Source organism: Patella vulgata, chromosome 1 (assembly GCF_932274485.2).
Source record: "Patella vulgata chromosome 1, xgPatVulg1.2, whole genome shotgun sequence".
NCBI classification, from domain to species: Eukaryota; Metazoa; Mollusca; class Gastropoda; family Patellidae; genus Patella; species Patella vulgata.
The window spans coordinates 12223827-12249476 of record NC_065879.2 but is presented as its reverse complement, the minus strand read 5'-3'; the positions used below and the strand labels follow the sequence as shown (position 1 = coordinate 12249476).

The 25650-nt window shown below is 37.0% G+C and overlaps 1 protein-coding gene across 2 annotated transcripts; it reads left to right on the top strand.

Moving 5' to 3' along the window:
• Window positions 1-9259: 9259 nt before the first annotated feature.
• On the top strand, window positions 9260-25222 carry LOC126808654 (glutamine synthetase). 2 transcript variants are annotated; one of them, XM_050533563.2, is made up of 7 exons: window positions 9260-9415; window positions 15364-15526; window positions 19725-19886; window positions 20699-20845; window positions 21820-21947; window positions 22923-23122; window positions 23356-25222. In XM_050533563.2, exons 2-7 carry the CDS (start codon window positions 15367-15369, stop codon window positions 23642-23644), a joined length of 1086 nt encoding a protein of 361 aa, XP_050389520.1. In that variant the 5' UTR covers window positions 9260-9415; window positions 15364-15366; the 3' UTR covers window positions 23645-25222. The 2 variants fall into 2 exon arrangements, with proteins under 2 accessions (XP_050389520.1, XP_050389519.1); XM_050533562.2 differs by lacking the exon at window positions 9260-9415 and adding an exon at window positions 15005-15236.
• The last annotated feature ends 428 nt before the right edge of the window (window positions 25223-25650 follow it).

The window sequence follows — 25650 nt, the reverse complement described above, 5'->3', positions numbered from 1 at the left end:
GATTATAAATAGTTAAATATTATTAACGTATATTGAGAAATATTCCTATGATCAGCTTTTTATTGTAAATTGCAACACTGGGCTATTTATAACAAAGCTTTTTGTATAAATTTTCACCTAACTTCATGGAAAATGTGTACAGGTTGCAAATTGAGTTTTAAAACATATGTAGGCTATTGTCAACAGATTGGTCAATCTATTTTGAATATGGCCCAATTGAACTGGGTGTAATTATCATTAAAGATGACTAAGTTAAGTATTTAGTCATTGAGTCAACTGGCATGGTTTCGATTCCCCGGTTGTACGTGACAAGGAGTAGGGTCGCCTGTCCAACCTCGTGGGTTTTCTCCGAGTCCTCCAGTTTCCTCCCACTGCTAAAGACCCTTACGCGCAAGCGAATTATTGAAATAAAATTAAACCATGTTAGTCCCGAAATGGCCTAGTTTGTGTCGAGTGGACGTTAAACGCCATTGCTTTCTCTCTCATTTAGTGACTTGCTCTAGTATGAGCTTGTCATTTGAAGATTATCCAACCTTAAATGTTAAAGGGAGATAACTTCTGGGTTGCCCATCTGTCTGCATGATACATGTATCTAGCCTGTAAATTTAAATTTTAAAATGTGTAAATTTTAATAATGTATCCAAACTGATAATCCAACTATATAAAATACAAAGATATTTTACTAGACGTTTCAAAGAGTATTCTCTCAACAGATGAGCTTAATAAAGTTGAGTATTGTCTCAACAAATGAGCTGGATGATATTAAGTGAATACACTTGGAAACATTTCCCAGCTATATAATATTGTATATTGTAGCTGTTTTACATAAGCACATGTATTATAGTTTATTACTCTATCCAATTATATAATTTATTGTACATACTATCTGGGTTGTTCCTGCAGATGGAAAACCTATTGTTCTATAAGTATTGAAAACAGCTACTAATTTATTTAGGAGAAGATTTGAAAAGCTGTTTTCCATAAGTGTGGTATGTGTTATACTTTATATATTTCTGTATCCACTAGTTATTAAATACTTTTTATATACGCTCACATAAACACACCAATAGCTGTTTTTCAGAAGAATGTTTTATGCTTTATTACTCTAAGAACTAGTTACTAAATACTTTTTATATGCCCACATGTCTGAACATTATAATTATTAATATTCATTCTTTGTCTGAAATGCTTCAGCAATCATTACTATGTTTATTATTACTCAACCTATACTTGGTAATTGGGTTTTTATCCAGTGTGATTGCGCTTTAGCGGTTTTGTTCCCGCGACACCCTAATCAAATTAACACATTTATTTGTCCCCCGCCTTTCAAAGAAAGCAGGGGAATGTTAAAATGGGTCTGTCTGTCTGTCCTTCTGTCTGTCTGTCCATCAAATTTTTTGGGACACAATTGGTGTAGGTGTTTATTAGATATTAGGTGAATCCCTTGATGGAGTTCGAAGATGAGCATTAATTTCTGCTTAGGGTAAGCAGACAAGCAATTTGATTGGTTGATGCTTTGGGACACAATAACTATAGTTCTAATTAAGTGAGAGTGATGAAACTTGGTGTATAGTTTCATTACATCAATACCTTGACTAAGTTCAATAATGGGTATTTTCATCTCTGGGTAAGCAGAGCGATAAGCAATTTGATTGCTTTGATTCTAATTGAGGGATAGGGGTGAAACTTGGTGTATAGTTTCATTACATCAGTACCTTAACAAAGTTTGATGCTGAAACTTCGATCTGATTTGTTGAGACTTTGGAACACAATAACTCTCCTTTTAATTGAGGTAGAATGTTCAAACTTTGTGTAGGTGTCATTTTGCACATTTTCCACTAAGGCTGATGGAGAGTGATGAAACTTAGGGTATAGTTGATAATCAGTTTGATTGCCCGATACTTTTGAAAAAGATAACTGCTAATTATAAATTAATTGATATGTGTCATCTATTTATTTTGGGATTTCGACCCCACTGTTGGCTTGTTCTTTTCGCCTTTGATTTGATTTGCATTGATTCTACTTGTTATTTGTTTGTAATAAATAAAATTCATCTTATCTTATTCTTTGCTTTGCTTCCTAAACTTGTCTCTTGAAGTGGAGCCTTTTGCGTTTTGCTTAGGCCCTACTTAACCCAAGGTTCGTGATTGGCCTAATATCAATCATTGGTGACAGGGTTCTTATACCCCATACCCTGTCGTACCCTGTAGTACCTGGCACTACATAAAAATAAATCTAGTTATTAACAAGTCATTATTATTAAAACTCTGTTTATGAAATAAAAAGAGTATAAATATACAAATAATTGATAAGAAATGTATAAATATACAAATAATTGATAAGAAATTAAGCCAAGAGTTTTGGTCTATTTTGGACTCAAGGGTATAGCTTTGAGTATGGGTAAATATTTTTAAATATACTGAGCGCCATGGAAACGCATCACTTTTTTCCCAAATATTTTATTACTAGGTGGTTTTGTATGTATAATATTATGCAAAACTATGAACTATTGTTTCACACAATGCTCCCAAACGCAAAAAATATCGGCCCGTGTGCACAAAAATCAACGGAATGAAGCCATGGGAATGTCCAGGGCTGGCATGTCTACACGTGCTATTGCCAGACACTTCAATTGTCATCAGTCCACTATTGTAAGGTTGGTGGAACGTGTTCGAGTTACTGGATCAACACGTGACCGTCAACGTCCTGGTCCACAACGCGTTACAACCCAGGCTCAAGACCGCTACATCTGCGTGACAGATTCCGCCCAGCGACTCGAACAGCTGCAGCAGTCGTCGGAAGACACCGTAAGATGTCGTCTAAGAGAAGTAGGACTCAGTGCACGACGACCTTATGTTGGAGCTATCCTCAGGGATCATCACCGTCAGCGGCGTTTGATATGGGCTCAAGGACACCAGACATGGAGAAGAGTAGACTGGCAAAGTGTGCTCTTCAGGGATGAGAGTCGCTTTCATCTTTATCACGCTGATGGCCATGCAGCAGTCGTCGGAAGACAAGGACCAGTAAGTGCCAACACCGTAAGATGTCGTCTAAGAGAAGTAGGACTCCGTGCACGACAACCTTATGTTGGAGCTATCCTCAGGGATCATCACCGTCAGCGGCGTTTGATATGGGCTCAAGGACACCAGACATGGAGAAGAGTAGACTGGCAAAGTGTGCTCTTCAGTGATGAGAGTCGCTTTCATCTTTATCACGCTGATGGTCGTCAATGTGTGTGGAGATGTCTTGGGGAACGTCCTGCAGACTGCTGCTTTTTCAAACTGAATCGATGGGGTGGGGGAAGTGTAATGGTGTGGGGAGGCTTCAAATTTCATCACCGGACCGCCCTACACATTTGCAGGGGTCGCATTAATGCTGTAGCCTACCGTGATGATGTCTTGCAACCAATTGTTGTTCCGATGTTTCGAGCGCACCCACAACTTCAGCACTTCCAACAGGATAATGCACGTCCGCATACCGCCCGTTTTAGTATGGACTACCTGGCTGCTAACAACATCAATGTCTTGGACTGGCTACGGACATGGCACCGATAGAACATGTCTGAGATGAGATTGGACGCCGTCTGTATCGGATACCACAGATGCACACCATTGCTGCTTTAAAAGCTGCTCTTGTCCAAGAATGGAACAATTTGCCCCAGGCCTTCTTTCAAACATTGGTAAATTCCATGCGACGTCGCTGCACAGCGTGCGTAAGAGCCCGTGGAGGACACATGCGCTACTGACATCTGTGTCGTACTTTTGGTTTTGACCCCTCTGACTTTGTACCGTTGATTACAGATTAAACATCCATAAGTGTACAAATGTGTTGTTATTGATGTGTTCCCATTTGAATATTGTTCACAATAAGAAGCAAAATAAATAAGACATGTTTACAGGATCATTTTGTTATACGAAAAACTAAGTGATGCGTTTTCCATGGCGCTCTGTATATAAGTTTGACACCACAGAAACATTTGTTGAATTATTATTATTTATATTCCATTTTTCTGTCATTAGTTGAATCATCGGCTTTGTAAAAATTCAATGCGTATTATCGTAGGTTTAGATCATTTAACTGTGGCGTCGTAATTCGGATTTACCTCCCCTTAATAACAAGAATTCGCAAAACCAAACTCCTGAATGCGACACTCATTACTTCAGGACACTGTATATCTCGACACTATGTGTTGTTTGTGCACCTGCATTCACCCTTGGTGGAAGTGAACGTAAAACCTCAGAAACGAACGAACGCATCCATCATCAACTCGCACACCCTTGCAACAAAACTGGGTCAAATTTGTTTCTGTAGAAAGACAAAAATCAATGAAAGGAGAAATATCTTGTGGTACACACACAACTATTATAATAGACTGATATTGCATAAAGTTTCGTCAATAGACAGCTTGGGTTGTTTCTTGAGATATGGTACGGAAATAAAACAGAGAGAGAGAGAGAGAGAAATGGGGATTAACGTCCACTCGACACAAACTAGGTCATTTCGGGACTAACATGGTTTATTTTTTTATTTCAATAATTCGCTTGCGCGTAGGGGCCTTTAGCAGTGGGAGGAAACCGGAGGACCCGGAGAAAACCCACGAGGTTGGACAGGCGACCCTACTCCTGTCACGTACAACCGGGGAATCGAAACCCCGCCAGTTGACTCAATGACAGACCATATTATACAGCGCGCGTGCTAACCATTCGGCCATCCAACCCCCCGGAAATAACGTTAGGCATAACGTGCCCAAGCGTTATGACTACCTGAGTCTCAGCGTCCCCAGGCGTTATGACGGCCGTGAGTCTCAGCGTGCCCAGGCGTTATGACGGCTGCGATCGAGTCTCAGCGTGCCTAAGCATTATGACGGCCGTTCGTTCGTTCATGGCGTTCTACGTCCACTTCCACCTATGGTGATATCGTAGACAAGTTATTTTTTGTTTGGTTTTTTTTTTTGGTTTTTTTTATGCAATGCAATATACAATTTAATATTATAGTATTTAAATATTTCCTTGAAAGTCATATTTATTTATCTACATTTCCAAAGTCAATATTCTATATATAATATGTGAAATACATGATACTACATTGCACGTACAAGTGAATATATATTTGTTTTAATTCTTTGGTAGCCTAGAGTGTCTGGTTGGTCGCACGTACCGTTCTGGTTGGTCGCGACTGTTCTTTTTTCTTTATACGTTTCTTTATGCTTATCTATATTCCTTTTTGACTGGTTGTCAATAAATAATTCTTTGTTGTTTACACTGATTTTGTTGGGAGTAGTCTACCAATACAATAAATACTTGAGACACTGTTTAATTCAAACTCATATTTCTCTAAATAGATATACTCTGGTTATCTAAGCATGTACTGTCTTGTTAAAATGACACCAGCAAATACTAAACTGCTTTAAATATTTAAGATGATGTATCAACTTATATTATAGTGATTGTTATCCATAAATAGTGTTTTAATTGGTGCTGTTATCCATAAATGGTGTTTAATTGGTGGATTGAACAGTGACCTTATAATCTTAAATATTATAGGCCTAACCCATTGATCTGCTGACCATTTAATCGTTTAATCGTCTAAATGATATTACGAGTGTGTGAAATAGCTTTATTTAACGTCCGCTTTCACCGAGGTGATATTGCAGACAATTGATATTAAGATATTAAGCGGGGGGTCTTAATCCATTTTGAAATGAACTGATCAGCACGGCGTAACTAATCACCATTTTTGACACCAAAAATTATGTGAAACCTTTGACAAAAGAAAAACAACCGACAGCAAACATCTTAATGGGTTTGTTCCTTCTTGTTATATAATGACAATATTAATATCATTACAGTATCCTAACCAGTGGGGAAATAGAACTGTCTGACAAATAAACAGTGAAAACGAAGGAGGGGAGGGGGTGGGTGACTTAAAAGATTTTTTGAATAATCAGGGAAGATGGGGGGGGGCACCCTGGCCAACGGGGTCATGTGCTTAAGCACAATGGTAAATCCTGCATTGTACCAATACCGTGTAAAATAGCCCTTGCCAGTTGGAATCCGGCGAAGCATGCCGTGTAAAAGAGTCCTTACCAGTTAGAATCCGGTGAAGCACTGTACATATAAAACCGAATATATTTCTGGCAATTCAAAACTTAGAACTTATGGCACAGTAAAACCTACTATAGACTATCCAGCAAATTATTTGCTTCGTGTACACAATAAAAACCTCAAGTCTGCTATGACCGCACTACGTTTGAGTTCCCATAAACTAGAAATAGAGAGGGGCCGGTATTGTTGTATTATTGTATTTCATCAACTCCTAATAAATATTAACTGACCATAAATGCAATTCTTGGGTAATTTCTCTTCTTCCAATTATTATTATTATTATTTGTTTATAATTCATTGAGCAATTTCTTTTCTTTTCTTCCGTTTATTTTTCTTAATATTTGTTTATAACAACTCCCCCTCCCCCTCCCCCTTCCCCTACTGAAGCCTCACCAGACGAAACGAAAAAACCCCAAATCACCATAAGACCGGATACTCTCTTTTTTTCCTCTCTTTTCATTTAAAGCGCTGGATTCTTCCTTCAGAGGACCAACAGCAAAGGAATGAACAACAGAAATAAAGAGGAAATCAACCACCATACCGGACAACAAAACCAAATGGAAGGAAGAATGGTCCAGTCCTTACATTCACTATGTCTAAATGTTCGTCCAAATTTATGTCTGTTTTGTCAAATGTCCGTATTGCGTGCATGTCTGCAAATGTTTGTCCTTGTCTAAATGTTCGTCCACATTCATGTCTGTTTTGTCACAAATTCGTCTGTTTTTAAATGTCTACTGGCACTTCTTTATTCCTTGCACCTGTTATCTCATGTCTCTTGCTGTTATCTATTGTCTTCTGTACATATATATATATATAAGCCTAATTATCCTCTTTTTTTCACTAATCACATTGTAAATTATTGCACCTCGTATACATAACATGTTATTGTCTGCGATATCACCTTGGTGAAAGCGGACGTAAAATACAACTAACACACACATACAAGAACGTCCCCCCTGATTTGAGGCTATGTGCACCACTGCACCCTGTTCCCTCTCTAAGGCAGAAACTGAATTTCACTTTTTAATTGAATGTCCACACTATCAATCGCTTAGGCTAAATATTCTTTCTGCTACTTTCAGTAACAACAACTTGGCCATAACATTTGAAAATCTATTTGACCCTCCCCCTTCAGTCTCTGTGAGTGTATGTCATTATGTATATAAAGCATTTCAACATAGAAATCAAGCCTCAGCCCAATAAGGTATTACAAGGCAAAATTCACGGTCTATTTTCATTTTTTAACATAATACATTTTGAAATAATGTTTCTGATAAATATATTTTCACTATTATCGAGAACCTGTATTTCATGTTTCGTATTCTTATAAATATAATATGTGTATATTGCTATTTATTTTATGTTCCTTATGTCATGTATATGAATTGTATGCGGCCTGCAATGGGTGTTATGATACGATAAAATCTTATCTTATCTCATCTTTATACCGTGTAAAATAGCCCTTGCCAGTTGGAATCCGGTGAAGCACTGTACATATACCGTGTAAAATAGCCCTTGCCATTTGAAATCCAGTGAAGAGTAGGCGGATATGCAGCTGTCCAAACAAATTATCTTCCCCAGCATTACAAATGTGGCCACAATGTTTTAGTTTTTAATCGTATGTTAGTCTGAAGATGATCGAAGTACAATCTGATTAAAACACAGACCCTATTTTTCATCGTTGTGGCAATCGAAAGTAAGGCCAGCTATATAGAATATAGATCTGTATATTAATCAGATTAACCGAAGTTTTCCTATTGAGGTCTGTCATTGAGTCAGGTGGCGTGGTTTCGATACCAAGCTAGGGTGTGTGACAGGAAATATAGTTGTCTGTCCCTAAAGTAAGACCAGCGACATAGAATACTGATGTGCGTATTAATCAGATTGACCGAAGTACATCCATAGAGGTCTGTAATTTAGGTCTCTCCTCCAGTTTTTCGCCACTCCCGTTACAAACATATACGCGCAAGCGAATCATTGAAATATACCCCACCGGTCACCCACCCACTCTGTCGATTGAACGGATTGATTGAACTGGTGTAAGCTATCTGAACACCGATGTGAAGTGTTGAATTTACAACCTACCAAACAGTTATCGTGTATTTTACAGATAATAATCTATATAGATATATAGCTAACCTGTATATTATCATATACACCCGTCAGATAATTGTCATATCAATATATAGCCGGGGGGGGGGGCGAATGGTTAGCGTGTGTGCGCTGAATCATAAGGTCTGTAATTAAGAGTCCACTGGAGTGGTTACGATTCCCTGGTTGTACGTGACAAGGAATAGGGTCACCTGTCCAACCTCTTGGGTTTTCTCTGGGTCCTCCGGTTTCCTCCTACTGCTGAAGACGCGCAAGCGAATTATTGAAATAAAATTGAACCATACGTTAGTCCCGAAATGACCTAGCTTATGTCGAGTGGACGTTAAGCCACATTCTCTCTCTCTCTGATTTCCTCACCCCCCCCCCCCCCCCTCTTCTTATTCAACTTTTACAATAGTTTGTGTCGTGTGGACTCTCTCTCTCTCTCTCTCAATATAAAAATATGGGTGTCTTATTTATATTTCTCTTTTCCTTGCCTACTCGGATGAAATTTGTCAATGGTCCTTTTACATGTAACGTGTACACTTACTCGGTTTTACATCCTATCCGTACGACTAGACCGCGGTTCCGTCCTGCTCCACCGTTAGTGGGAAAACACGGTGAAAAATTCCGACCAACACCGGGACCATATGTAGGCCTCCATGTATTTGTGAGCAAGTGTCTTACTGTACTCGCTGAGCAACCGTGTTGATTACTGGTTTATAAAATGTTAAAATTCATTTAATTCCTTGCCTTCCATTGGGTCGTCGATCGATATAGTGACGATGGGTTAATCTTTGATCAGAGATTTGCTTAGTCTGCGTAACGCCCATATTTATTGTGTTGTAAATATTGATAACCAGTTATTTATTCATTAGCACGTTAATCTCATATATAGCTACTTGACCCATGATCGCCCTTTTCTTGTGAAAACCAGCGAAAACTCACCCCAACTAGTGTTGACAGCGAGCACGTGCTTCGAACGTGGTGACAACAGTCTCGATTAGCCTGACATCACTCACAACCAATCAAAATAGCGAGGGCAAATATCTAAACCTATCGACGCGTCGTTTATGTCACGTGGTATTTGCTGAGGGTCAGAGTTTATAATAATACTCAATAGTGCAAAAGAATCAGACAGAAGAAGTTTAGAAACACAAATAGTAAACCACAAACGAAGATTCAATTTATTTGAGCTTTCCCAGAGTCATAAAAGCGCAGTAAGTAATTTTTTACATAAGTTATTAGCAGATATTCCTCGTTCAATAGTAAGTGTCTATTTGACCGAGGCTATAGTTATTACAGCGACACTGTACTACTAGAAATGATATGGGCGTTTCCTGGTGCGAAACTCGGGTATCAATATCTCGTACATCAAGAAAAAACAAAGACTACAAAGACTTCCCAATGAAGTTCCATAGAGAGGCCGGGGGAAGAATTGGGAAAACATAGGGTCCAAGTCGTGGTCTTTGTTTTATAGAGAATTTTTTCACAAGGGTTTGTAGTTTCGGTAGATATTTTCCTTTTAAAAAAAAAGAAACCCATTTATTAATAGATTGGGGGAAGAATAGTATACCGGTATCTTTGTTTCATAGGGAATTTCTTCACAAGAGTTTACTTAGTATCTGTATATAGTTTCCCGCAAAAAAATAAATAAAAGACTAAAAGACACGACACTTATTAATCATTTTAATTAATAAATTTAGTACCAGGATCTAAGGAAATAACCTAAAATAGATTCCTTTTTAGTATTGAGTGTCTGTAATCTGTATTATATTTTACCCGTAAAAGAAAACTCCGATAATTTTAAACATTTGTTAATCAATAAATTTAATACTCTAATCTAAAGAAATTACCTAAAATAAATTCCTTTGTTAAAGGTAAAGTGACATAATAAATGTCTTATATTATTATCTGTGTAGGAGTAGGACTTCGGTATATCATATTGCAGGCCCGTTTAATGGCATTTTAAATCCTGTTGACGTCATGCATGCTGATGCAATATCGGCTGTTTTTATATCATGCATTCTGTTTTGAATAAACAACAAGCCCACTAACCCAATCAATGACCCTCACACTCGACATAACAATTGACAACCTTGTGGTGATACATGTGGCGTAGTCAATGCATGCACAGTCCAACACGCTGTCAATGCATGAACACTACACAATTATGACTGTTTTACCGGCGACCGGTGGCTCAGAAAGTAAAGCGCTGACTCACTATAAGGCGGTTTCCATACCAATATTGGCGGTCTGGCATAGAAGAGCGTCTAGTCATTCGGATAGGATGGAAAAACTAGGCCCGTCTACACTTTGCACGTAAAAGAACCCTTGTTGACAGTTGGAACTGCATGATGCTCGTCTTGGTTAATTCATTGTATTATTACGTTAGAGGTGGGGGGGGGGGGCAAGATTTCAAGGGGGGAAACCTGGTCTGATATCAAGTCCTGTTTGTAAGATAAGAATATGAGTTTTATTTTAAATCGCATTACGTAATGACGTCATCAAGGTATTGAATAGGGCTTGTAGTGGGAGAACTGACAAATAATGTATGGCTTCCATTTACAAACTTACACCTTATTGCATACACAATCAGCTTTGAATTGAAAAGCATAGTTGTTTTCGTTTTGCGCCTAATTGAAACGGACCCGTTTTCCTCTTCTACGTGTCCGATACTAAAACGAACACGTGCCGGAATCTGGAGTTGGTCCAGTAAGCGACAACAATCGAGCTATAATTTGTATCTAATTGATGAATGGGCACAATATACGCCGAATTATTTATTATGTAGAATAACCCACACAACTTAGGGAGAGGCTACTAAATTATGACAAGGGAAGAAGTGAACAGATTTTCTTGGAAGCGTTCATGCATAGAATTTGTAGATAGAAATAAAGTACATGGTGACTTAAAGGTCAATGCACTGCTACAAGATAAAAGAATTTTAAATTAGAAAAAAAAACCCACACACCTTAATTCATAAGGCAAGGCGCAAGTCGAGAAGAACCTTTAAAGATACATTATGTAAGATTTAGATAAAGACCTAGACATTCTTGCTATAATAGTTCAAATATATATTATGCAAAATGAATAATTTGAAAATTTCATTCAAATTACTCTATTGCGAGCGAAGATGTTAGCCTTTTAAAGGTTTGACAAGACGTGTGCAAGTCTCGCTCCTCCATTTTTAGATTAAATCAAAATATGGCTGAACCGCTCTAATCTATTTTATATCGGAGAAATCCGATGCCATCGAGGGATGATTATGGCCTGGATCAGTTAATTAAAATCTAATTAATAATTTAGAAAACATTTCAAGCCTAAAGAAAGACCTGCAATAGGCAGATTTAGCTCTTGCATAATGTATGTGTAAGTAATTTGAAGACATTTTCAATGTATTCATTTTTGATTATCTATTTTCGAACTATTATGACAAAAACGACCAGCTCTTAATTTATCTAAATCTAACATAATGCATCTTTAACTATGCAATCTGCATAGTGCAAACACAAGATCCGGATCATTTATTTTCCCTTTCAACCAGTCTACGTATGACAGTTGACTCTGTAAACAAATTCGACGCTATTTTGTCCAGGATGGCCATATTCGTTGTATAGTGGGTCAAGTCTACAAGTTAAGGTCCATTGCAGATTTCGTCATAGGCCGCGAGATGTTAATAGAGTGGACACGTTGACGAGATTGTTGGTTAGGGTAAGCGCTAGCCCTATTTACATCTCGTGACCAATGACCAAATCTGCAGCGGGCCTGCGGGCTGTAGTCGCATGCTTTACTGTGCCGAGGGTCTGACTCTCAGTTATATTCATACTGATCATTCCCTGTCGCATTATCTAACTTGTTTGCATTGAATACCCCTTTCAGACGCACTTATTTATGGTATAATATCGCCGAGGATTTTAAACCTGCAGTATAGGGTTGCGTTCACACGTACTAATGCAGTGTAAACCCAATCTATAGTTTAACTATTTTCGAAACTGTAAGCAGACCGTAGCTCACCGCGGTTTTGACCAAAACGATTAATTGACGGGAATATATTACTTTTAAGGGCTTCCAAGGGCTCTTTTTACGTCATAATTTATAAGTACATTTTAAAGATGCTTAACGGCTAATGTAGGTTACTTGATTTTAACGATGATGACACTGATAACGGTGAATATGATACTCAATTAAGGCCGAGATTTTTACCTGACAAGTTCTCCAATATTTATTATCAACAATATGGGGTAATGTTTCTTCTTGTTAAGGAAATTTCATCTTTCGGGCGAAATGCCTCGAGATATAGAACTTTTCTTTTTGATCAGAAACCAGCCCGCCGAGAAGATAGTCCTGCTTGTCAATAAAACGATAAAATTAAGTGGGCTGATGGTGGTTAGCACAGTGATGCAGTCTGACGTAGCCTTTATCTATTCATATATTGCCATTCTCATAACTGTTGTCTACGGCAGTCGGTGCACGCTGGCTCATAACACATAAATAATGTTTATGGAAGGTTACCCGTTGCACGCACTGTATAACGTTACCGCAGGGGTACATTAAAATACACATTAATTTGCTGGGTCTTGCATTGGCATACATAAATAATGAAGCAAACTGGTCTCTCAATTTACGAAAATGACTTAGCCTAGTATGCGCGCCACATTCCAATAATGGGTAACCAATATATCTCGAGTTTCGTCAGATAGATTCATATAAGTCACTAAATCGTGTATTTATTGATCAAGTACTGGTCGCTAACCGCTGCTCATCTTGTTTGTTGGTCTTCTTGTTCTTTGGGTCACACTCTTCGAAAACGCCAAGGCTACGTCATAAAAATTGGCAATCTTGTTCTTTGAACAATTCTGCATTGATTTGGTTCCTGGCCTATAGTACGATCGTTTAATGTGGGCTGTGGCCTAAAAGACTGCCACGATATTTTTGATTTTATCAAAAGATACATTATGGGAGATTAGTAAAAGAGCTGGCAGTTCTCACTATAAGTATAATAGTTATAAACTAGATAATGGAAAGGGAATTTGCTGAAAACGGTCCATTCGGAACCGAGAATTTAGCGATTAAATTTTCGGCCTAGCCTTGATCATCATTACTTAAGTCGGGTACGATAATAAACAAGTTCCAGTTCAAACGTCATTATCTCAGCGGATTAGTCGCCAATTACTCGTGACAAAAGGTGACAACTGAAAACCACCTTATCCCATCTGATCTGATCTTTGCATATAGGTGACAATTGGTCCCATTACATAGATATGTAACTACCTGAGAACCTCCAATTAACAAAATTGATGTAACAATTGATCAATTACCAAGCGCGGTATTTAACAAATTTAAAGGGATTTTACATGTACGAACCAGTTCACACTAAAATAAGGATTATACGCCCTTGTGTTAATAAGCCAGTTCATTTGAACGCCTTAAAAGAATTCAAATTAATAGTTTCTTATGAACCAATCCTTGCTTTCTTGTTAATTAACGCTTTATGATTTATAATTAAAAACATTGTAGTTAAAACATGCTTCTGTTGAAAACGAATTACAGAATATATTACATATGCACGACAATTAACGTGCACTTTTTTCGATGTTGTATAAAAATGTACCGGGGAACCTAAGATTAACATGATCAATTAATTATGATATTTAAAAATCATTGAAATTTGATCTTTGTAAAGTTCTGCATTCCTGTGTGAGATAATTCCGTTCGCTATTAGACTGAATTCAGTAAATGGTTCAAAGGATCTCCGCGGATATTTGTGATATACCCTCTCTTTGTTAAAAGCCTAATTTTCATGTGATAATTATACGCACTTATTGCATCGTTTATTATCCAATAACGTGGATGAAAATACCAATCATATGACTATTATACGATTAGTATGACTAATAATTACTACCAAATGAATTGTTTGCAGATAGCGATTGCGTAGGTGCACCACACTTCGTTGAATCATAGGGTTATCTCTCTCGAGTATTCCATGGCTCCGTTGCGTGTCGACTAATATCTCGACGTTTTTATCCACGTTCACTCATAGCAACAATATATACGAGCTATGGTTTAATCGTTTCGCGGAACGGTTTAGTAATTACGGAAGAGGAGTTTATTTCCTGCTCCTTAATTCAAGAGAGAAAAATAATATCATTCCTTTCACGTGATGGACACGATACTGTCACGTGTCTTTGCTATTATATCGGTCAATAAACAGCTGATCGGGTAAACACAGCAGATTCCGGTGCCCTAGAAATCGCCTCGATTATCCAGACACTATTTTACTTGACTTCCCGAGACGACCCCACCCCCCCAAAAGTAAATAATACTATGATCAACAATCTGTACTCTTAAAATAAAGAAAACAGGATTCTAGCTCATATTCGTATAGGAAAGTAAAATCATTCAAATCCAACAGAAAAACTTGGTTTTTTTTCATTTTTGATGGATAGTGCATGTTGCGAAGTGCCCTGCACTTCTTCTACTTCTAGCTACGAGAACGTAGCTAAAACCCCTCTGTGATTATGATATGTTAAATGGTGTTTAAAAATCTCGCAATATTATTTAGCTAATTCTGTAAATAATCCATGCGCCATTGTCAGAAAACAGATGACTCAAATAGGAAGAACCCCCATTGGCATCGCGAGTACTGTCTAAAAAAGTTATATAACCATAGTCTTGATTAACCAGTCAGAACTATCAGCAAATCGGTCAATAATAGATGTTGATGAACCCAGTTGGCAGTTGCTATAGTATACGAAGGCTGCTGTTTACAAAACTAGATTCTCCCAGTTCACTGGCTGACTTCTATAAACGAGGCTTGGGTGAATCACAAGGCAATCATATTAGGTTTTTATCTCGACAACCGAGATATATAAAGCCTGGAGACTTGGGTGTCACACGCAGAATTTTCAAAATATCGGAGATAACTAGACGTACATGTATACTGTATGCAGAATATAGAGAGCATACCTGAAATACTAACAAGTTGCATTCAGTATAACAGAAAAATTCTTATATTGCATTAATTTAATACGACAGGTAGTTATCCTTTTTTTTTTTTTTTTTTTTTTTTTTTTTTTTTGCATATATAGGCCTATTAATCAAAATGATTATTTTTAATGATAAACAAGGTTTTTCAAATATTTCTTTTTCTTTCTATTTTCAGAAAATGGCAAACTCCGCAACAAACAAGACAGTTTTAAGTAAATATTTAGAGCTAGATCAGCCAAATGGAAAAGTTATGGCCGAATATTTATGGATAGACGGATCTGGTGAAGGAATCCGAAGTAAATGTAGAACATTAGATTTTACTCCGAAACATCCAAAAGGTAGGTAGAGCTATTACCGTGCGTCATTTTCTACTTGTATGTCACAGCTGGGTCCAATGTGTAATGGTACTGTCTGATTGTATCTCGATTCCCTGGTCGTACGTAACAAGGAGTAGGGTCGCCTGTCCAACCTCGTGGGTTTTCTCCAGGTCCTCCAGTTTCCTCCCACTGCTAAAGACCTCTATTTGCAAGCGAATTATTGAAATAAAACTGAACCATATGCTAGTCCAGAAATGACCTAATTTTAACATGTTATTTTGTTGGTAAAGGTAAGGATGGTGGGGGGGGTATATTTGGGTCCAGAAATATGCAACAAGTTGACAACCCTGATTTGTCAAACTTTCATCTGAGAAGATCAGAAGGATCCCAGTGCCCCAACCAAATGTCCTGTGTACGACACTTTCTAGTTGTACTGTCCTAGTTTTATCCTTGTGTCTGTTTTCTTGTGTGTTTATTTGCCAATCAGAAGGTCATTATATAATATATAAGTTGGCTTAAAAAAAAAACAAATTTTTAAAAGCCAAGAGACCTACTACATGGGAAACTATAATTAAAGTGTCATCTTCTATGGTCAGGTTTCTTCCATTATGCACGCGTACATACTACTTTAAGTGTCGGGGGGGGGGGGGGGGGATGGCCAAATGGTCAGCGTGTGCGCTGTATCATAAGGTCTGTCATTGGGTCAACTGGCGTGGTTTCCATTCCCTGGTTGTACGTGACCAGAAGTAGGGTTTCCTCCCACTGTTAAAGAACCCTGTATGCAAGCAAATTATTGAAATAAAATCGAACCATATGTTAGTCCCAAATTGACCTAGTTTGTGTCGAGCATGGGTTCCACGTCGGCCGTATATGCCGGTCGAGACCTGCGGCTATGGCAAATGTGGTTCCTAGATCTGACCTAACGGTCATTTTGCTTGCAAAACCCAATTTTCAAACATGGCTACGATCGACCTCCACTATGTAACTATACAAGAATGCACACGTATAGAAGCAAATCTCGTGGGGTTTTTCCTGGTCCTCCGGTTTCCTCCCACTGCTAAAGACCCCTATGCGCAAGTGAATTATTGAAATAAAATTCAACCATATGTTAGTCCCAAATTGACCTAGTTTGTGTCGAGTGAACGTTAAACCCCATTTCTCTCTCTCCCCCTACTTCAAACTGCAATGTTCAACAAAAAGTAATGGGCATGCCCTAAAATTGCTGGAGTCTTTCAGATGATAGAGATGAGCTTTCTTGAAGAAATGTTTATTTGCCTCACTTTTGTGTTCAGAAAAAACAAAGTTAAGCTGTGAGTGTACATGTACCAAACATGTTTGGTTTAACACTTGACTTTACTTGCATAAATGGCATGCTATCTGGTACGATAATTATTTTGTTGGTGTTGAACAACTTGTATAAAAGGAAAAATATCTCCTGTTTTGAAAGATAAAGAAAAAACGTTTGTTGAACAAGCAACTGATAGGTTTATCAAGATGTATCAGTACATTATTTTCTGTCATTTTTATGTAAATCACTTTCACATGAAAGAAATGTTCGTGATTTTGCAAAAAGGTTTCAATCACTTGTGTTCATAATAATTCATGCATGTCAAGATGTACCATTACATTATTTTTACTGTTTTTTTTTTACATATGAATCTCTGTCACATATGAAAGAAATGTTTTTGATATTTGCGCAAAGGTTTTCAATCAAAGGTGTTTACAAATAATTCATGCATGTCAAATAATCTCAAGGCTATTACACAAACTACTAAAATATACATCAAATTCCAATACATGCCAAGCAGCTGACTTGCTAATTGTGTAACTATGTAAGACTGTAATATTGGACAAACTCCAGACAGTCAGCTTTTTAAACATACATTATGCAAGAGCTCAATCTGCCTATTGCCGCAGGTATTTCTTTAGGCCTACAATGTGATTTAAACTATTAATTAGACATTAATGAACTTATCCAAACCATAATCAACTCTCGATGTCATCTTATGTGGGATCTGGAAGAGTTTTATATTAACCACATCTCTTGGGTTTTCTCCAGGTCCTCCAGTTTCCTCCCACTGCTAAAGACCCCTACGCACAAGCGAATTATTGAAATAAAATTGAACCATATATTAGTCCCAAAATGACGTAGTTTGTGTTGAGTGGAGCTTAAACCCCATTCCTGTCTATTATAGCAGACACATTACAAAAAAATACATTCCTACATAGATACAGCAAGAGTGATAGAAAACAAATGGAAGTTGATTGATCACCAGATCTAAGTGGCTATTTATATATCAAGAGGGAGGTTGGATGGCTGAATGGTTAGCGGGTGCGCGCTGTATCATAAAGTCTGTCATTGAGTTGACTGGTGTGGTTTCGAATCTCCGGTTGAACGTGACAAGGAGTAGGGTCGCCTGTCCAACCTCGTGGGTTTTCTCCTGGTCCTCCGGTTTCCTCCCACTGCTAAAGACCCCTATGGGCAAGTGAATTATTGAAATAAAATTAAACCATATGTTAGTCCCGAAATGACCTAGTTTGTGTCGAGTGGACTTAAACCCCATTTCTCTCTCTATATATATATATATATATCAAGATCCTGAAGATGCAATAAAAAATCAAAATGAAAACTTTAACGAAAGTTTTAAAGTTGATTGAGTTCTTATTTGTTGAAGACATGTTGACAGTCAATGTGACCTTGGCTAACCCATGTTAAACATCACACAAGTCTGTGTTTTTTACATTGAATTTAACCATTTTAAACAGTTACATGATGGGTCATATTAACCTTGTCGGCACTAAATAAACTTTACTGAAAAGTCGATTTAGCTGGCAAGACAAATCGGATTGTCTTAATCCTGAAATGGCTGCTTCATAGAAATCATACCTCCCTGTAACCTGTGCTAATAACATCAATGTCAAGATAATCACGAAATACATGCATGTCTTTCTTTGACAGCATTAAACAACCTAAACCCAATGATCATTTATATTTTTTGGACATTATCCATGCTAATATTTTCTGAATTTGATTATTCAACAATTTAATTAAGAAAATAATATTAAACCAAAATATTATTGGTAGATAATCTCTGTGCTTGAATTAGGGGAGTATTCAGGGATTTTGTAAAGTGGTCATATTTTAATGTTGTCTCATCAATCTTATTAAAATACAGATCTATATTTCGTTTCATTTTTTTTATACTTTCGATGGCCTACACTACATGAAGATCTGACCGGTTGTACAGGGAGGTTGCGTCAGGGGTCACACGAGTGGCTTTTGTCCCTATGACATCAGACTTTTGATTAACAAATCAGCATTGACGTTTCTAGTGGTGCACCCACAGTTCCGAGCATCGCACGGCAAGAACTCTAGTAACAGACTGTTTCATTGGCTAATCCGTCACTTCCACCAGAAAGCCGGTAATATAACAACTCTTACAGATCCTAGTGAAGTAGAGACAACTGAAACGAAATTTTGAACTATAAAAAAAACGAAACGAAATAGGATCTGTGTTTTAATCAGATTGGTTGTCTCTTGTCATCAATTCCTAGTGATAGGAAGGGACTCATAGAAGTCTTGAATTTAATAATTACTTTGAGTATTATTGCCCTTGATCCATATAAAACCTTGTGAAAGATACATGTACCAGTGGCATAATTAATCATATGTGTACAAGATGATCTATTTATATTAGAGAAGAGAAACTGAACTCCCCAAGCTATATCTTTAAGGCTTGCTGATGTATTAAACTTTAATAAGTAAAGATACATGAGATAAAGAGCTGGCAGTTCTCACTATAATAGTTAAAAACTAAATAATGTATAGGGAATTTGCTGAAAATTTCAGTCAAATTGATCCACTCTGAACAGAGAATTTAGCGATTGAATTTAAGTCGTAGCCTCTATCATCATTACTAAAGTCAGTACGATAAAAAACAGCCACAATTATCCATATTTTTATTTAATCATCATTGAGCATTGAGCAACAGATCTGATTCCAATCCATTAAATATCGCAGGCTAGTGATGACACCGAGAGTTGATTATGGTCTGGATAAGTTAATTAATGTCTAATTAATAATTTAGATAACATTTCAGGCCTAAGGAAAGAACTGCAATAGGCAGATTTAGCTCTTGTATATGTGTGTTTAATATAATTGCTTTTATGTTATCTATTTTATTTTTTGTTAATTAATATTTTGAAACTATATTTTCAGAATGTCCCATATGGAATTTTGATGGTTCGAGTACAGCACAGGCTGAAGGTTCCAACTCTGACATGTATTTACATCCCTGCGCTATCTTCAACGATCCATTCAGAAAAGGCAACAATAGATTAGTTTTATGTGAGGTCTTTAAATATAATAAAAAACCTGCAGGTATGTTGGTTACTCGGCTTTTGTTGTTTTAATGTATCAAATACATCAACAAGAAACTATGTGCAAAATTTTGTGTTTTTCAATCAAAGATATTTCTCATAAACAGTGATTGAAAGTTAAGTAAATTCTTAACTTAAAGTAGCTAAGTCTCTAACTCATTATCATCCAAAATCTTCGATATTAAAAACACAAATTATTTATCAATTTAAATCAAGATTGATGTTGAGATCTTACCGGGAAAAGATGGGTTTCTGATATCCAATATTTAAGACAAAATAAACATTTTACAATTGTTACACGAATCGTGTACCATAATGCGTTTCAGTGCCATTTGTAATAAGGGACTCGAAAAACGAGGCTAGGCATATTCCACAAGTCATGTCAAACGGTGACGCCATAGTCTTATCTGGAGAACATGCGCAATAAATACTAACGGCGTAGACTGGAATAACCAGACGCTAGAAATTGCCATTCGATTGAGACTTCTGGCGTACTTCGCCGAACAAAACTGATTAGAAATTATAGTAAAAACAGAAACGATTGAATGTAAATCAATTTATATACATTCAGATTACATTATTATATGCGTGGCGACCTATTTGTGTTAATTTCTAGGTCCCAAATATTAGCGATTTAGCCCCTTTAACTCTGAGAATGCGATGTTAAACTGGGAGTTTGTATATATTGTATATAGGACATTGCATGGGTGTGTGTCTATCTTCATTAGTCTTGCTGGTGCAAAAAGGTGGGACATTAAACCCTATTCCATGCTTTCTGTATATTTAAATTTCTGTATTTTTTGTGTATTTTAGAGACAAACAAACGTAATACTTGTAACGCTGTAATGGAGAAAGCGAAAGATGAGAAACCCTGGTTTGGTATTGAACAAGAATATACCATATTAGACAATGATGGACATCCTTTTGGTTGGCCTAAAAATGGTTTCCCTGGACCACAAGGTAAGTCAATTAATTGCCCACAACTTTGGAAATAGTCAACAATATTGGAATCTACAGAATACAAGGAAACGCAGCTGTTTACAAAATTTTCCTCATAGAACACTGCTTGGTGTATGTCGGTCTTCATTAGGTAGATTGGTGCAGAAATTAGGAAGTTTAAGAAACCACATTTCATTTAACTATCACAAGACAGAAAAGTAAAACAGAGAGAGAAATGGGGTTTAACGTCCACTCGACACGTACTAGGTCATTTCGGGACTAACATATGGTTCAATTTTATTTCAACAATTTGCTTGCGCGTAGGGGTCTTTTTTTTACTTTGGGAGGAATTTGGAGGACCCGGAAAAAACCCATGAGGTTGGACAGGTGAACCTACTCCTTGTCACATACAACCAGGGAATCGAAACCAAGCCAGTTAACTCAATGACAGACCTTTTGATACAGCGTGCAGATGCTAAATAATCCAAATTAGTCTCAGGGATTAATTTATTTGGATTATTTAACAAAATATTAGATGGGGTGTCAAATTTCGAATGATTCGACTGGACAATGTAACATTTTAACTGCTGCAGTTACCACCATGATAACATAATAACTGCTGCAGTTACCACCATGATAACATAATAACTGCTGCAGTTACCACCATGATAACATAATAACTGCTGCAGTTACCACCATGATAACATAATAACCGGTGCAGTTGCCACCATGATAACATAATAACTGCTGCAGTTACCACCATGATAACATAATAACTGCTGCAGTTACCACCATGATAACATAATAACTGCTGCAGTTACCACCATGATAACATAATAACTGCTGCAGTTACCACCATGATAACATGATAACTCATAGTTGATGATGTAATCGTGTTACAAATGGTGGATGTTTATCTAAATTTAGGTTGTTTGATCTTTGGATGAATAAAGATTTTATTTCTACAAGTAATTTATATGGTATTATTATTTTAGGACCTTATTATTGTGGTGTTGGGGCTAATCGTGTTTATGGTAGAGATATTGTAGAAGCTCATTATAAAGCTTGTTTATACGCTGGTGTAGATATCTGTGGTTGTAATGCTGAAGTCATGCCTGCTCAGGTGAATTATTTATTTACATTAATACTTTTATAAACCTCAGTTCACCTCGATAGGCTGATAAATTTTCAATGATTTTGTTAATATATAGTTTTGTCAAGCACAGACACTCAATATTGATACATTCCGACCCCGGTTTCACAAAGACCTGATCCCGGTTTCACAAAGCATAAGAATTTACTCAAACTTTCAATCACTCTTTATGAAAAATATCTTTGATGCAGAAACACAAAAATTTGCACATAGTTTCTTATTGATGTATTTGATACATTAATATAACAGAAGTTTCATAAAGGGCTATATTTTAGTTAAAATAAGGCGAACAATTTTGAGTACATTCTTAACTGAAGTCTGAGAATGTTTTGTGAAACCAGCCAGGGTCAGAATTATGATAACCATCATGAGAAAAATAAAAATCTACCATCTAATGTCTTACAAGAGAGAGAGAGAGAGAGAGCGAGAGAGAAATGGGATTTAATGTCCACTCGACACAAATTAGGTCATTTCGGGTCTAACATATGGTTCAATTTTATTTAAATAATTCGCTTGCGCATAGGGATCTTTAGCAGTGGGAGGAAAACGGAGGACCCCGCGAAAACCCACGAGGTTGGACAGGCCACTCTTCTCCTTGTCACATGTAACCAAGGAATCGAAACCTCACCAGTTGACTCAATGACAGACCTTATGATACAGCGCGAATGTGCTAACCATTCAGCCATCCAACCCCCTAATGTCTTACAGGCCTAGAATTGACAGATTTAGTTGGAACTATGCTGGACATATATAGTTAACATCACAGATCAATATCAATAAGAACACAGAAAAAAACACAAATGACGTGCCCAAAAATGTCAATGGACCGGCCCTTATTTCCAGATGGGGTCATAAATGCATGATTTTGTTAATACATGTAACTTAGAGACAGTCGCCAAAATTTCGAAACAAAACATAAAATTTAAAATTTTGTTTTTTTTTCAGTGGGAATTTCAAGTTGGTCCATCTGAAGGTATCAATATGGGAGATCATCTATGGGTAGCTCGATACATCTTACACAGGGTAGCAGAAGATTTTGGTGTTGTTGTGACCCTTGATCCCAAACCTATGCAAGGAGACTGGAACGGAGCTGGTGCCCACACTAATTACAGTACCAAATCTATGAGAGAACCAAATGGCTTGGCGTAAGTAAATTGAATATACTCGGACATGCGTTCAGTGATATTACAAGTATCTTTATAGCCCATATCGGACAATAACTTCATGGATTATGGCCCCTGATTGTACAAAAATTTGCATTATTTTTTTTAGCTCGTTCTGTCCATCTCTTGCAAAATGTGTGTATATCTTGCATGGCAACCGCTTGTTTTTCTCTACATTTGCACTGAATTAAACTTTTTGTTTTTGCAATTTTTAGAGTTATTGAAGAAGCCATTGAAAAGTTATCATACCAGCATGTCAGACACATCAAAGCTTACGATCCCAACGAAGGAAAAGACAATGAAAGACGGTTAACTGGCCTTCATGAAACATCATCTATCCACGATTTCTCAGCAGGAGTAGCCAATCGTGGAGCTAGTATCAGAATTCCCCGACAGGTAGCAGAAGATGGTTATGGTTACCTTGAAGACAGACGTCCATCTTCTAACTGCGATCCGTATGCTGTTACAGAAGTCATCGTCAGGACAACAGTTTTGAACGAATAAAAGAAACAATTATTAGTTGAAAAAAACAAAAAAAAACAATGACAAACTGTCCTTTGAAGCAGAGATGCAAATACTTAAAGTATGCAATTTTAATGCGAAATTTTTATAAAAATTTATCCATTTCATGAGGCATGTATATATAATGTATAGAATCTCAACGGAATTCATGAGCCAAACTTTCTTATTGGCAGCTCAATTACTGGTTTAATATGTCAGTCCCAAAATAACCCGAGATGTTACCTCATTTATCAAGTCTGTTGTTGAATTAATAGGCCAAATACTCTGATTTGCAGCTGAATTAATGGTTTAACATGTCAGTCCCAAAATAACCCAATGGAGTGGACATGTTACCTCATCTGTTGAATTAATAAGCCAAACATTCTGATTGGCAGCTGAATTACTGGTTTAACATATGTCAGTCCCAAAATAACCTGACTGAGTTGACTTGTTATCATCACATCTGAATCGCAAAGTTCGATGAATCAAAACAACAATGAGGTCATGTCTTATTCATTTAGGCCAAACAAAGAAATTTCTATGTTTATGGTGACCTGACGGAACCTATCGTTTTGTCCACATCCGAGGCCCTATTTATCGATCAGTCTTGGAATGGTTTTCTGAAAAGATTAGGAAATAAATAAGACACTTTTCCGTTCTTAAAACGCCATGACAAATTGTCAGGAATGAAGGAATCCATGACATTGTCAGAAGAACGTGATGTGTATGACACAAGTCATATTCTATTTAACCACGTAACTGTAAACAGTGCTATTTTTTTTAGGGGCCTTATAATATGCAGTGATTGTACGGGTATCAATACACGCTGTAATATATTCTAATTTCATTCTAACACAACTAAGAATGTTTTAATCATATTCATCATGATCATTACTGAGACTTCCGTCATATTGGTGGAAGTTGTCAGATCGAAATAATTTTATGACCTTTTTGTTGTCCTTTTGTTCAAATTGTATTTGTTAATGTTTTAATTTATGAATAGTTATAAGGGTCATTCACAAGGCAGAATATTCCTGGTTCATAGTAGGGTCATATTTATTCTGATAGCAGATGATATCCTGGGGTAAAATAAATAACAATTTTGTATTTAGAACACAACTACATTGTAATTGTCAGGTTTTTCATTGACTTAAATTCGTTTATCCTGAATTAAAATTACATTTATTTCTGGGTTTTACCCAAAAATGTTTCCATAAAACTGTATTCCTTTGGAGTTGATAAAACTACTACACAAAAGAATCCAGCTTTATTAAGGAAATAATACTCCTCGTAACTTTTAGAAAATATTGTATAAAATGGATGAATGAAAATAGGAATGAGTAAGTTGATGAATGGATGAGTGATCAAGAAAATGAATGAATGAATGAATGTGTAAAAGAATGAATGAATGAGAGAGAACAAATGCTGTATTTTGTGATATAAAGCTTTTAAATGGGAATTACCCATTACATTATTGATATTTGTATTTCTAATTAAGAATTATATATATATATTGGTAAATGGTATTTTCCCATATTTAATCTCTAGATTTTAATATATCAATAAAATGTTTATAGAGAACTGATCAAATTGTTTGAGTTTCAGTATTGTATGTTGTCCAAACTGGGAAATCACTGTGGCACTATGCTGGAACTTGGGCTGGGGTGTGGGAATACTGGGAACTCATTGTTACTGGGGCTGGCATGTGTCCATACTGAGAACTCAGTGTTACTGGGGATGAGATGTGTCCATACTGGAACTCTCTATGGCACATTGCTGTAACTGGGGCTGGGGTGTGGCAATACTGGGAACTCTTTATGGCACATTGCTGTAACTGGGGCTGGGATGTGGCAATACTGGGAACTCTTTATGGCACATTGCTGTAACTGGAGCTGGGATGTGGCAATACTGGGAACTAATGGTACATTGCTGTAACTGCTGATATGTCCATATGTCCATACTGTAACTGGGGCTGGGATGTGGCAATACTGGGAATCTTTATGGCACAT

What these genes read in the sequence shown, in the direction of transcription:
- LOC126808654 (XM_050533563.2), top strand. Translation starts at nt 15,367, where the DNA reads ATGGCAAACTCCGCAACAAACAAGACAGTTTTAAGTAAATATTTAGAG. An exon ending in ATATAATAAAAAACCTGCAG is followed by an intron (nt 19,887 to 20,698) that starts GTATGTTGGTTA and finishes TGTGTATTTTAG; the next exon opens with AGACAAACAAACGTAATACT. An exon ending in AGAGAACCAAATGGCTTGGC is followed by an intron (nt 23,123 to 23,355) that starts GTAAGTAAATTG and finishes TGCAATTTTTAG; the next exon opens with AGTTATTGAAGAAGCCATTG.